Source organism: Capra hircus, chromosome 27 (assembly GCF_001704415.2).
Source record: "Capra hircus breed San Clemente chromosome 27, ASM170441v1, whole genome shotgun sequence".
Lineage (NCBI taxonomy): Eukaryota > Metazoa > Chordata > Mammalia > Artiodactyla > Bovidae > Capra > Capra hircus.
In genome coordinates, this window is record NC_030834.1 from 7,962,850 (window position 1) to 7,974,984 (window position 12,135).

The 12,135-nt window shown below is 43.8% G+C and overlaps 1 protein-coding gene across 5 annotated transcripts in view; it reads right to left on the reverse strand.

Moving 5' to 3' along the window:
• Positions 1-12,135, reverse strand: part of HOOK3 (hook microtubule tethering protein 3) — an 88,989-nt gene that overhangs the window by 38,512 nt on the left and 38,342 nt on the right. For all 5 annotated transcript variants that reach the window (XM_018041821.1, XM_018041824.1, XM_018041820.1 and 2 more), the window contains exons 7-10: positions 11,920-11,982; positions 10,258-10,341; positions 4,494-4,657; positions 1,236-1,376 (exon numbers count right to left, since the gene is read on the reverse strand). In XM_018041821.1, coding sequence (XP_017897310.1) covers positions 1,236-1,376; positions 4,494-4,657; positions 10,258-10,341; positions 11,920-11,982 — 452 coding nt within the window. The remainder of the gene's footprint in view (positions 1-1,235; positions 1,377-4,493; positions 4,658-10,257; positions 10,342-11,919; positions 11,983-12,135) is intronic.

Consider the following 12,135-nt stretch of genomic DNA (forward strand, 5'->3'; position numbering starts at 1 on the left):
GAGCATCACATAAAATTTGAGGAATGCAAGCAGGAGCAGGTAGTCACAGAGTTCCATGCAGCACAAAAGCAAAATAAACTGAACGATGTCCAAATAATTTGGCAAGTGGATGTTATCAGTGACCAGAGGAACAGCTGTTTCAGAGGAGCAGTGGGGGCGGGCGGTAGCGAACGCTAGTGGGCGAAGGAGAGAATGTAACTCTGACCCTGTGTAATCTAAATCTGTTCTGGAGAGAAGCAGAGAGTCGTACTTCTCTCACGATTTGTAAGAAGACAGGGACTGAAACACAAATAGATGCTTGGGGGTAGCGGGTGGTGGGGGGGGATTCAAATGGGAAGAGAGGTGATAACTGGTGCGGCACTGGTCCCTGCAGAGCCAAGAAGGGCTGCGACCAGAGCACCAGGAGTCAGCAGTGGACGGGGCGATGGGCACCAGTCTGCATGCAGGCAGCAGAGGCCAAAGACGGTGGGGATGCGGGAGACAGCACGCAGCAGGTCCACGGGTCACGACCCCGCCCCTCGGTGCAGGGGGCAACGTCATCCACCGAGACTGCAGCTCAGGAGGGGTGGGGGCGGGGGGACAGACAGGTGAGAAGAGTCAGGAAAACTCAGAGCAGCGACAAGCTAAGTGGGGACAGAGCCGTTCGTGGGTGGGCAGCAGAATGGGGGACCAGTGGGGGGAGCCCAGAGGAGGGCGAGGATCGTTAGTTAGTCTGTGGGAGGACAAAAATGACATCACTATGTGATTTTCTCTATTCGTTCTCAGCATTTAAGCGCCAAAGGGTAAGATACAGATGGTTGGAATGATCCGACGGAGGACAGATCATACAGGCAGAACGGTGGAGAACTGAAGAGGCAGGGAGCAAGAGGCCTGGTGAGAGCGCAGTTGAATCCAGCGAGGAAATGAGCCTCGTGGGGAGACAGGATCTGAGCAAGCAGACAACCGATCAGCCGGACGACGCAGAATGACAACCCAGGAGCAGCAGAGAGAACGCTCACAGCTACGCAAGCAGGAAGTGCTGGTCAGAGATTAGTCCTACTTAACCAGCATTCATATGCAGTGCTGATCTACCAGATACTGTCCCGAGGGCCTAGAAACAGACTCACCCAGTTCCACACGTCAGCCTCAGTGGGCGTGTGTGCTGTTCCCACTCTACAGATGAGAAATGGTTCCGTGGAGGTGAACCCCGGGGGCCTGGCGGGTCTGAGATCCCAGGGGGATGGGGGGTCGGTTACCTAAGAACATCTATTTCGTCCTTCAGAGACTGAGCATCGTCTGCCAGAGTGGTCAGCTCGTCGTTCTGCTGCCGAAGTTCAGAGATCTCCTTCTCCAGCTCTTCGCAGCGTATTCGATAGTCATCTTTGGCTGCCTCCAGCCTGTCATCGAAACGAAACAGACCCAGAAAGCTCTGCTGTCTAATAATTCTGCTTAGAACAGCAAAAGTAAGTTAAAAACAATGACAGTACGTTCTTCTTGAACTTGCCTCCCACTTTTGTGACCGTATGCTGCATTTCCAAGTTTTCACTATCCTGGAAACAGATCCTGCCGTTCTAAGACTTGAAGAAAGACAACAACCAACTGCCATTCCTCTACTCAGAAAGTCAGACACCAAGTGGTATGCTTCAAAATGTATCAGCTATTAAGTTTTATTTTTAATTAGGAAATAAACATACTCCTTCTGAAAGCTTAAAAAATGCAGAAAAACAAGGAAGAAAAAAATCACGCATTATTCTCTAGATGGGTCCCTACTGTTAACACTTATGGAGTGTATCTTCTAGCCTGACTTCTTTTCACAGATCTTTTCACCTCTAAAATATGGATAATATGGTTCCTAATTTATTTTAATTCGTTGTTGCTTTTTTGGCTGAACCTCACGGCTTGTGGGATTGAACTTAGCCCCTCTGCAATAAAAGTGCAGAGTCCTAACCACTGGGCTGCTGGGGAATTCCATGTATGAATTTGTTTTGCTTAATACATACACCTTTCCTTTGGATTTACAGGATTCTCTCTCACGTCACAAATCTTTATCACTGGTTATTTTAATTTTGTTTATGTATTTAATGTATAAAGATTCTTAGTTTTTATCCAATTCAACTAATGAATCTTACACTTCATAGTTTTTGCTTCTAATGCACAATTAGAACTTCTTTCTTCTAATTCATTATTTTCTGTTAGTATTTATAGGGTTTCATTTTTTAACATTAAAGTTTTCAATTTCTCTGGAAACCATTTGGGTATATGATACAGTGCAGGAATCTAACTTTTCCTGTCATAATACCTACCAATCTTTCCCAAACTATTTAACAAATAACCTTTCCCTATTGATTAGAAAATGCCACTTTTATCATATTACAAATGTTTACATATGCTTGGACTGGTTTATGGATCCTTTGTGTCACCGGGTCTGTATTTTGCTGCACGGGTGCCAGGCTGTTTCCATCAGGGTAAGCATTACAATTCTTTCTTCATTTATACACTTATAAGCAGAATGTTCCCGGTGATACTAGTTACTGTTAGAGAGGCTTGCAACATAAGCAAAGGTGTCACATAACCCTCTCTCTCTTAAATGTTTACTGGTTCTGAGGACTTCTCAGCTGGTTCTCTTCTAGCTTCTGGATGGACACGCATTATCTATAAATAATGATCATTTACTTTTTGTCTTTCCAGTATTCTCATCTCATTTCTTTTTCTTATTTCATGTTCTAGAAAAGTAACAACAGCTAAATCTTATGTAGCTTCTATGTGCCAGGAAATATTCTTAAAATACTTTACATATGTTAAATCATTTAATGCTCACAAAAATTCTAGACGGTAGACAAAACTATTAGACCATCTTAGAGAAATGGAGGTATGCCGAAGGTTATACAGCTAGTAAGGGGCAAAGCCAGGAATTTTAGAGTATCAAGAAAAAAGTCAAATAATATTAATAGATTAACACTCATCTTCATCTTATATTCTTAACTTTACTGATAATTTCACGTACCAAGCTTATTTTTTATTCTTCCTTCTTTAACTTATGGATTGGAGGCAGCATAATACATTTATCTACTGTAATAGATTTAACAGTTACTATAACAGATTTAATAATATTTCTGGGATAAAGCTTATTTTTACTATAGCACCGGATTGAGTTTGCTACTCTTCTTTTCAGAATTGTTTAAAGAATACTTATAAATGAGATGTTAGTCATTTGAAAATAATAGTAATAAACCCATTATGTTAATACAATATATAGTTTATGAAACACAACCACTTTCTAAAAACGGTGATGGCAATGTTTTTTACATTCTGTGATTCAAATCACTGGTTTACTAGAAGACAGCTGGGTTCTCCTGTTTCTACATGCGTCTGATGTGAGGGTTTTTTTGGCTGAGGTTCATGAAGGAAATTTAGTCTAACACAGATATGCAGCTGGAAGAGAGAGGGCCTGAAGACTCTCCGAAAGGGTCCTCAGATCACAGTCTAAACTGCAGTTGCAGACCATAAGCAATGGACTATTTGTCTTAGGTTTCTGGGAATACTAAGATAAAGTGCACTTTTTTCCGGTCAAGGCAAACAAAACAAAACAAAACATCACATCACTGGAGAAAAATAAAGACTGGTAGATATGTAACCATATTAAGTTAGTGGATAAGTAATGATACTTAATTTTACCCACAGTTTTAACACTGAAAATCTATGGCTAGGTAAGAAATTGGTCATGATACATTTTCTAGAAATTCGTAACATAGTATTTTTATCACCCTGCCAGGTCCTTAGACTTTGCCGCTCTGTTCTGTCTTGCAGGACAGCTGATTTTCTTTTTTACCACCCAACTGCTCGTGGGCCCTCTTCCTTTTTGGCCCTTTCCTCCTTAAGAAGATGTGTTAAAGGAGGACTCCTTTACATCGGCTTGCCCTTTAACTACATCTGTCTCTATAAACTTCACCCCGGGCCTTTCTCTTATGCCCTTAAACTGTGCCCTGGAAGGCACAATCGCTAAATTCCACGCCTGGTTAAATTTTTTTTTTTTTTTTTTGCATCTGGCCCTTTAAGAAGATAGACTTAATTTGAAACCCTATCCCTGCAGTTTGTGATCTAACTTCCTTTTTTTCGTTTTAAATTTGATTTCCAGTTTTGCAGGAAGTTAATCTTTCCAGTGACTGTTCCAACTCACCCTCAGGCCCCTTTGCTACTTCTTCCTGGTGTTTTTCTCAGTCTGACTTTAGCTGTCTCCAGGCACCTGGTGGGGTGGGGGTGGGATGGTAAAGAATGCTCCTTCCCTTCATCCACACTCAGGGTTCAACTGGGGCGTTCTGTCTGCAAGTCAGGTTGAGGGCGAGAACTTTCGTGGACGTGTGCTTATTTCACGGTGTGTGGGAGGACTTTTGGGAAGTGGCTAATCACAGAGCCACCTTGGTCTGCAGTTACCCGGAAGCCCTAACACTATATTCTTAACTGCAAAAGACATTACCAGATTTTAAAGGATTAGGTCTGAGTGAGGGGTCCTTTACCTGAATGTTTCTTCCTGGAGCTGCTCTAACTGAGTCTGGAGCTGCAGATGCCTCCTTCCTGCTGGACTGTTAGGATCTTCTATAGAATCTGACTGATTAAGTCTTTCCATTAATACCTGATTCTCTGCCAACAGACTGCTTTTCTCCTCCTGCAGTGCTGCGACCTGTTAGAACGTAGGAAGACAGGAGCTGTTTTTTCCAATTACACTGGAATCCGCATTAACCACTTGTAAATTACCATTATGAATTGTGTGTGTGTCAGTCGCTCAGTTGTGTCCAACTCTTTGTGACCCCGCAGACTGCAGCGTACCAGGATCCTCTGTTCATGGAACCCTCCAGGCAAGAGATACTTGAGGGGGGTGGCCATTCCCTTCTCCAGGGGATCTTCCCAACCTAGGGATCAAACCCAGGTCTCCTACACTGCAGGCAGATTCTTTACCATCTGAGCCACCAGGGAAGCCAGTATGAATTAAAGCCTGTCTTTAAAGAAGTACAAGTAACCTCCACTTAAAACATTTATATTATTTAGGAATATTGCATAGACAGAGCAGTATGTAAAAGCAAGCAATAATTCATTTTAAAAATTTCAGATTTGAAAAGATAATTCACCAAAGAAGACATGTAAAAGGCTTCACAGGTGGCTCAGTGGTAAGGAATCCACCTGCCAATGAAGGAGACACAAGAGATGCAGGTTTGATCCCTGGGTCAGGAAGATCCCCTGGAGTAGGAAATGGCAACCCACTCCAGTCTTCCTCCTGGGAAAATTCCATGGACAGAAGACCTGCTGTGCTATGTACATGTGGCCGCAGAGAGTAGGGCAGGACTGAGTGAGAAAGCAGATACACACCCAATGGCAACTAAGTACACAAAAAGACACTCACGATTATTCACTAAGGAAAAGAAAAGTGAGACCATAATGTTATAGCCACACACCACTCCCACTAGGAGGCCGGACATTAGAGAGACTGGCTGTACCAAATGCTGGCGAAGATGCATGCAAGTGGGATTCAACACACCTGGTGAGAATGTGTAATGTTCTGAACGCTGTGAATACCTCGTCTGCATTTTCCTAAAAAATTAATCATGGAACTACCACATGACACAGGCAGTTTACTCTTAGGTATTTATTTACCACAGAGAAACAAAACATATGTTCACAGAGATGCAGAATGTTAATAGCAGCTTCGTTTGTAATGGCTTCCCTGGCGGCTCAGATGGCAAAAAATCTGCCTGTAATGCAAGAGACCCAGGTTCGATCCCTGGGTCGGGAAGATCCCCTGGAGAAGGGAATGGCAACCCTCGCCAGTTTTCTTGTCTGGAAAATCCCATGGACAGAGGAGCCTGGCGAGCTACAGTCCACGGGGTCGCAAAGAGTCGGACATGAGTGACTAACACAAACACAGAAAAACAAAGATTTATCGACAGGTGAACAGCTAAATAACAGCACATCCATTCAACAGAACACTGCTTGACAGCAAAAGAATCAACTACTGCTACCAGCAATATGAACGAATCTCAAAGAAAGAAAAAGAGGCCAGGCAGAAAAAGGGTACAGTGTGTGTGACTCCTTTCATATGTGATTCTAGAAGATACAAGCTAATCCAGAGACAGAAAGCAGAGCCGGGGCTGGAGGAAGATGACAGAGAACGCGTTATCCTGACTGTGGTGATGCCAACAGGCAGCAGAATTGTACACTTCAAAAGTGGGCAGTTTACTGCAGGTCAACTACATCTCAAGAACCTGGAAAAGCAGAAGCCGCCTCCACTTCCAGTTCTCCATCTCCGCCCCCATTTCCTCTCGAACCTGTTCCAGAAGGGCTCCTGCCCCACTGCCCCCAGGACCAGCAGAGCTCTGCTTCCTGCAGCTCCTGGAACACCTCCCTCTCCTGGTCCTCTCCATGGCCCTGCCTTGGGGCACCCGCGGCTTTTCCTTCCTAAATACACTGATGTCTTTCAGTAGCTGGGCTGTAAACACCACGTATTCACTGAGAGCTTGCACGTTTCTATTTCCAGCCTGGGATCCCAAACTGGGCATCACGCCCACGAGGCGTTTGACTTCAGCCTATGCAGGTGGGACTCTCACCTGTACCCCGGCCAGCCCGCCTGCTGTCTCCGCATCTCAGCAGTGCTGACTCTGTCCTTCCACTTGCTTGGTTAGGACCTGTCACAGCTCATCCTCACATCCACTCTTTCAGCAAACATCAGCAGCTCTGCCTTCAAAGAGATTCCCGCCACTTCTCACCACCCCTCAATTCTGATTTAAGCCAACCTAAGTTTTCACCTGATTGTCCCAAAGGCGTCTGAATCAGTCTCCATGAGTTGGCCCTCACCCTCAGTCTAGTCTCCACCGAGGAGCCATCAAAACCCAAGAAAATAAAACTCGGATCACAGGATGACTCTGCTCGCAAGCCTGCAATGGCCTCCCCCTTACTGAGCCTTTCCCAAGGCCTCTGTGGACAGTTCCTCTCTCCAGCTCCAATCAGGTGCGCTGATCTGGATGCCCCTCTGGGGAAGACTGGGAGGCCAGCTCCTCCACGTTCTTAGGATCTCTTACAAACTCGCTGCCTCCGCTGGCAGGCTTTGCTGAGGACCCATCAGAACAAATTCCTCCCACCTTGCTCCCCCGAGTCTCCCTCTCTCTAGAACCCTTATCGGTACACGACAGACTGATTCTTATCCTGTTTATGGTCTGTCTTCTTCATGTGCACCTAAGCACCTGGGGGCAAGGATATTTTATCCAGTTCTGTGTCTCCCCTCAACTTCACTGTATCCACAGCAGCTACAGAGCAGGGGAAGGTCTGGAGTGGGTGCTCCATGTCTGCTGAATAAGCAAATGAGTCTGAAATGCCAGCTCTCTCTCTTGTCAGATTCCCATAACCGCATGGGTGTTTTCTCAGAATAGAGCAACAGCTCAATTCTATACTGTGGGTCTATTTCTGTTCTTGTATTCTTTTTAAAGTAAATATTTAAGGCTTTAAATCTTAAAAACTCATTTCTTTGTTGCTAATTTCTTTTTATTTATGTACTCATTTTAACTGGAGGATAATTGCTTTGCAATGTTGTATTGGTTTCTGCTATACAACATTGTAATCAGTTCATGAAAGTAAAAGTCGCTCAGTCGTGTCTGACTGTTTGTGACCCCATGGACTATGTATGGCTCGTGGAATTCTCCAGGCCAGAGTACAGGTTGCGAACAGCTCAGCCCTTCAGAGCCACGGGGCTCACCATGGGTCCTCAGCCCTGATTCCGCAGCACAAAAGCACCACAGACAACACACCGAGCAATGAGCCGGCCTCTGCCGCCACTTCACTCCTGAGACAGGGGGCCAATCCCAGAGCACGACTGAATGCTATGCTCTGCTGCTGCTGAGTTGCTTCAGTCGTGTCTGACTCTGTGTGACCCCAGACGGCAGCCCACCAGGCTCCCCCGTCCCTGGGATTCTCCAGGCAAGAACACTGGAGTGGGTTGCCATTGCCTTCTCCAATGCATGAAAGTGAAAAGTGAAAGGGAAGTCGCTCAGTCCTGTCCGACTCTTAGCGACCCCATGGACTGCAGCCCACCAGGCTCCTCTGTCCATGGGATTTTCCAGGCAAGAGTACTGGAGTGGGGTGCCATCGCCTTCTCCGGTTATGCTACCAAGGATACTACTTACATTCTGCTTGTAAAAACAACCAATCTTATTATCGTGAATAATTTATGCATAGCTAAATTTTAAAATCTGAAAAGCAATTAACAACACTTACACTGTGTGCACGCTCAGTCGCTCAGTCATGTCCAACTCTTTGCGACCCCATGGACTGTAGCCCACAAGGCTCCTCTGTCCATGGGATTTCCCAGGCAAGAATCCTGGAGTGGGTTGCCATTACCTTCTCCAAGGGCACTTACATTTGACTAGGTATTATTTACTATATAACCCAACAAGTGTGCTCTCATCACAATTCTACCTGCATCCAAAGCAATGACCAACTATTAATGCCTTCAGAGTAAAATGCTTCTGGCGGAAAATACCATGAACTGAGTGCCCACTACCCAGCTTTAGGAAGTATCAATATGCAGCCAATCATGCGCCATCTGGACCTCGTGCACTCTCTCCTCCCCTATGGTTTTGTTGTAAATCCAAGACAAATACATTTTATTTCTTATTCTCTTTTTATCTATGAAAGATTTCTCCAACTTCTTTTTTAACTATTCTACTGGATTTTTATTTTGACAATTCTAATTTACTTAAGTGTTTCTCTCAGTCTGAGGGGCCTCCCTGGTGGCTCAAAGGGGAAAGAATCTGCCTGTAATGCAGGAAACCTGGGTTTAATCCCTGGGTCAGGAAGATCCTCTGGAACAGTAAATGGCACCCCACTCCAGTATTCCTGCCTGGAGAATCCCATGGAAAGAAGAGCCTGGGGGACTACAGTCCATGGGGTCACAAAGTGTCAGACATGACTGAGCGACTAATACTTCACGTGTTTCTTCATCTCTGACTTTTTTCTTTTTAAAACAGCATCTTGCCCTTACTTTAGAGATGCAGCATCTTTGCCAGTTTCACAGGGGCATTAAATAATCAAAGAGAAAACTTTTTTACTACCCCAATTTCTCCACTTCCTCCAGGGCTAGTTTCCTGTTACCTTGACGCTGCTCTTTTTCGCTTTGCATTTTTCCTTCCTTGCTCTCTGTAAATTTGAGAACCTGGAAAGGTCAAAATGCAAATAGCCTAACCCTGCGATACTAACACTGAGTCTATCCTCCCATACTTCTGTTTGCTTAACTCTTTAGAAGAGAACTCTCCGGTAGCAAGCCCGCTTCAGGTCAGGGTGTCTGCAGCGGGTGACGGGCGCTGGGGGCACTCTCCTACAGGAGACCCCGTTGCACCTTGCTGCAGCCTTCTGCCACGTGGGGGTGGGGGGGGGCTCCCTGCAGTTCTCTGGGTTTAAAACTATTTATTTTTATTTTGGGGGCCACTGGACCTCTGTTGTTGCGCTTGGGCTTACCAGTTGCAGCAAGTGGGTGCTCCTCTCCAGTTGGGGTGCACGGCCATCTTATTTGGTGGCTTCTCTTATTGCAGAGCAGGGGCTGCAGGCGCCCAGGCTCAGTAACTACAGCCCTCAGGCCCTACAGTGCGGACTCAGAGGTTGCGGGGCACAGGCTTAGCTGCCCCGCAGCATGTGGAACCTTCAGGGCCAGGGACTGAACCCACATTCCCTGGGTTGGCAGGCAGATTCTTACCTATTGGAACACCAGAGAAGTCCCCATCCCCTTTTATAGGAGGTGTGGTCACTGCATTCTTTACTCCTCTTAGGCCATTCAGCACTTTTCCCAACTGTCTTTGGCCTTCAGAAGTGGATAACGAGTGTGGTGTGCTATTGCTGGCTGAAACCAAGCTGCTTGTTAAATACTCAAGAGACAGGTGAGCCGACTGTTAAACCGTTAGCAACTGATACTGGTCACTGGGAGTGTGTATACCGTGGAGACTGGCGAACACTACAAAAGTCAGGACTTTTAAAAAAATCTCCCCCAGTCTCCTGAGTGCTGGTCTCCCTCCTCTTTCTCTTTTTGTGGGCTTATCCCATTTTAAATCATTTATTGTGAATTTAATAGAGTTGTGAGAAGCAAGGAAAACTCTGATCTTTGCTAGGTCTGCACTCTTTTTCCAGGATTTTTCTTCTCTAATTAGGCTGTGTTATAGTCAAACTGAACTGCAAGCGGGACCCGCTGTGTGTGGTGGGACTCACAGAGCGCGTTTCAGACAGGTGGTCCGGGAACAGCCCTCTTACCTGCAGATCCAACTCATGGCACCTTTGAGCAATTTCTTCCTTGGCCGACAAAGCTTCATTTAGTTCTTCTGAAGTTTTCTTCAGCTGGGTAGAAACAAAGAGCTACAGTCAACACTGGAATATGACAGGGCAACAGCTAGTAACCACACATGTAGAGCACAGAACTCCCTTCTCTTTCTGGGGACAGCAGAAATCAAGAACCCTCTTGCAGGAGTCAAAACAAGACATTTCTTTTTTTTTTTCTGATGCTTGATAAATGCTCAATGTACAAATTTGCAAATTTATAAATAAACTTTGCGTTGCTTGGAAACGATTTAGACCAAATTTCTGTTGTTACGGCACCACTTCTAACTGTGAATATCTTTTAGTCCTAAGCTTTGTCTTTTCTGAACTTGGAATTTGGTTCTCTTATACATGTTTTCTTATCTGGGCTACCTGGTTCTTGGTAATGTTTTGATTCTGTAATAACTGGGAAATTTTACTTTGGTAAAATCTATACATGCTAGAACAGGGGTTCAACTGTTAAAATAAACAGCTAGTGTATTTCAACACAAATGTTCCATCATATTAAACCTCTGTGTTAATTTTGTTTATCAGTTTCAAAATGAAAGGTTTTTATTATTCTGATTCTCAGCACAAACCAAACAGTCCCGACCTGGGTCCCAATTAACTCTGTTAGCTGTGTATGAAAACATTAAAGTTAACTGACTTTTTAGAAGAAAAAAATTGATGAAAATAAAATTATATTGGCTTTTCATTTCATGTGATCAAATCTCTGTGTAATGGATACAAAAACAAAATGTGCATTCAAGGTAACAAGTTTAAACTCAGATGCCACAGAGTCAGGAAAAGACAAATTACAATTTGGGCTAAAATTATAGCATACCCGAAGATTTTCCTGCAAAACACTTAGAAACCATGGGGAAGAAATGAGAGAAGACAAAGAACACAAAGATTTCTATTCATGCTATGGAACAGATGTCCCAGAATAGCAGAATACAGCAATGACAACGTAACAAAATTTTATTAAAAAGCAGTAATTAAAATTACAAATCAACTTTTCTGTTAAAAACCATAAGAATATATTGCAGAGTTCCTTAAAAAAATATAGTAGCTCCTTAGCGAGTTTAAATATCTCCTGACAGACTTTACATCTTCAGAAAGATGAAAGGAAAAAGAAACTTTTTCCATTGAAGAGTAACATGAAATAAAAGGCAAAATATCTTTTGTGTTCGAAATAAATCATAGGACTAAATGCATGCCATGTTCCAGGACTGCGTCTGTTTTCTTAAATGTGGCATACAGAAAGCTATCACTAACAGAAAAAGAAAAACCATGACTAGAAAACACAAAATATAATAAATTACAGAAGCTAATTTATTTAATAAATTATGTTAGTTGCAAGTTACAAGTTTTATTACAAATGTTTACTGGTGGGCTTCTGTCTATGGGGTCGCACAGAGTTGGACACGACTGAAGCGACTTAGCAGCAGCAGCAGCAGGAAAGTGGCTTTAAAAAAAAAAAAAGTGTAATTCTTGCATGTTAGGTAAAAAATAAAGAATTACACCAATATATTTCAAGAGTTGAAACACCCTTTTCATTAACATCCAAAGTTTACCCTTTAACCTCCGCACATAGAGAAACAATGTAAAACCAGGTACCTGGCGATCAAGGTCAACATAGGCGTCATTCCCAGCAGACACAGGGGACTCTTTACTCATCAGCTGAAATCAAGATTTAAATGATTACAACCAGGAGACAAAAATGACATTCGACATAATACACTTACAATAAACGTGAACGCCTGGCTGCCGGAGAATTGTAAAAATTACAATGACAAACACAAATGTAAAAGGAACATTTCCTTATGCATCGAA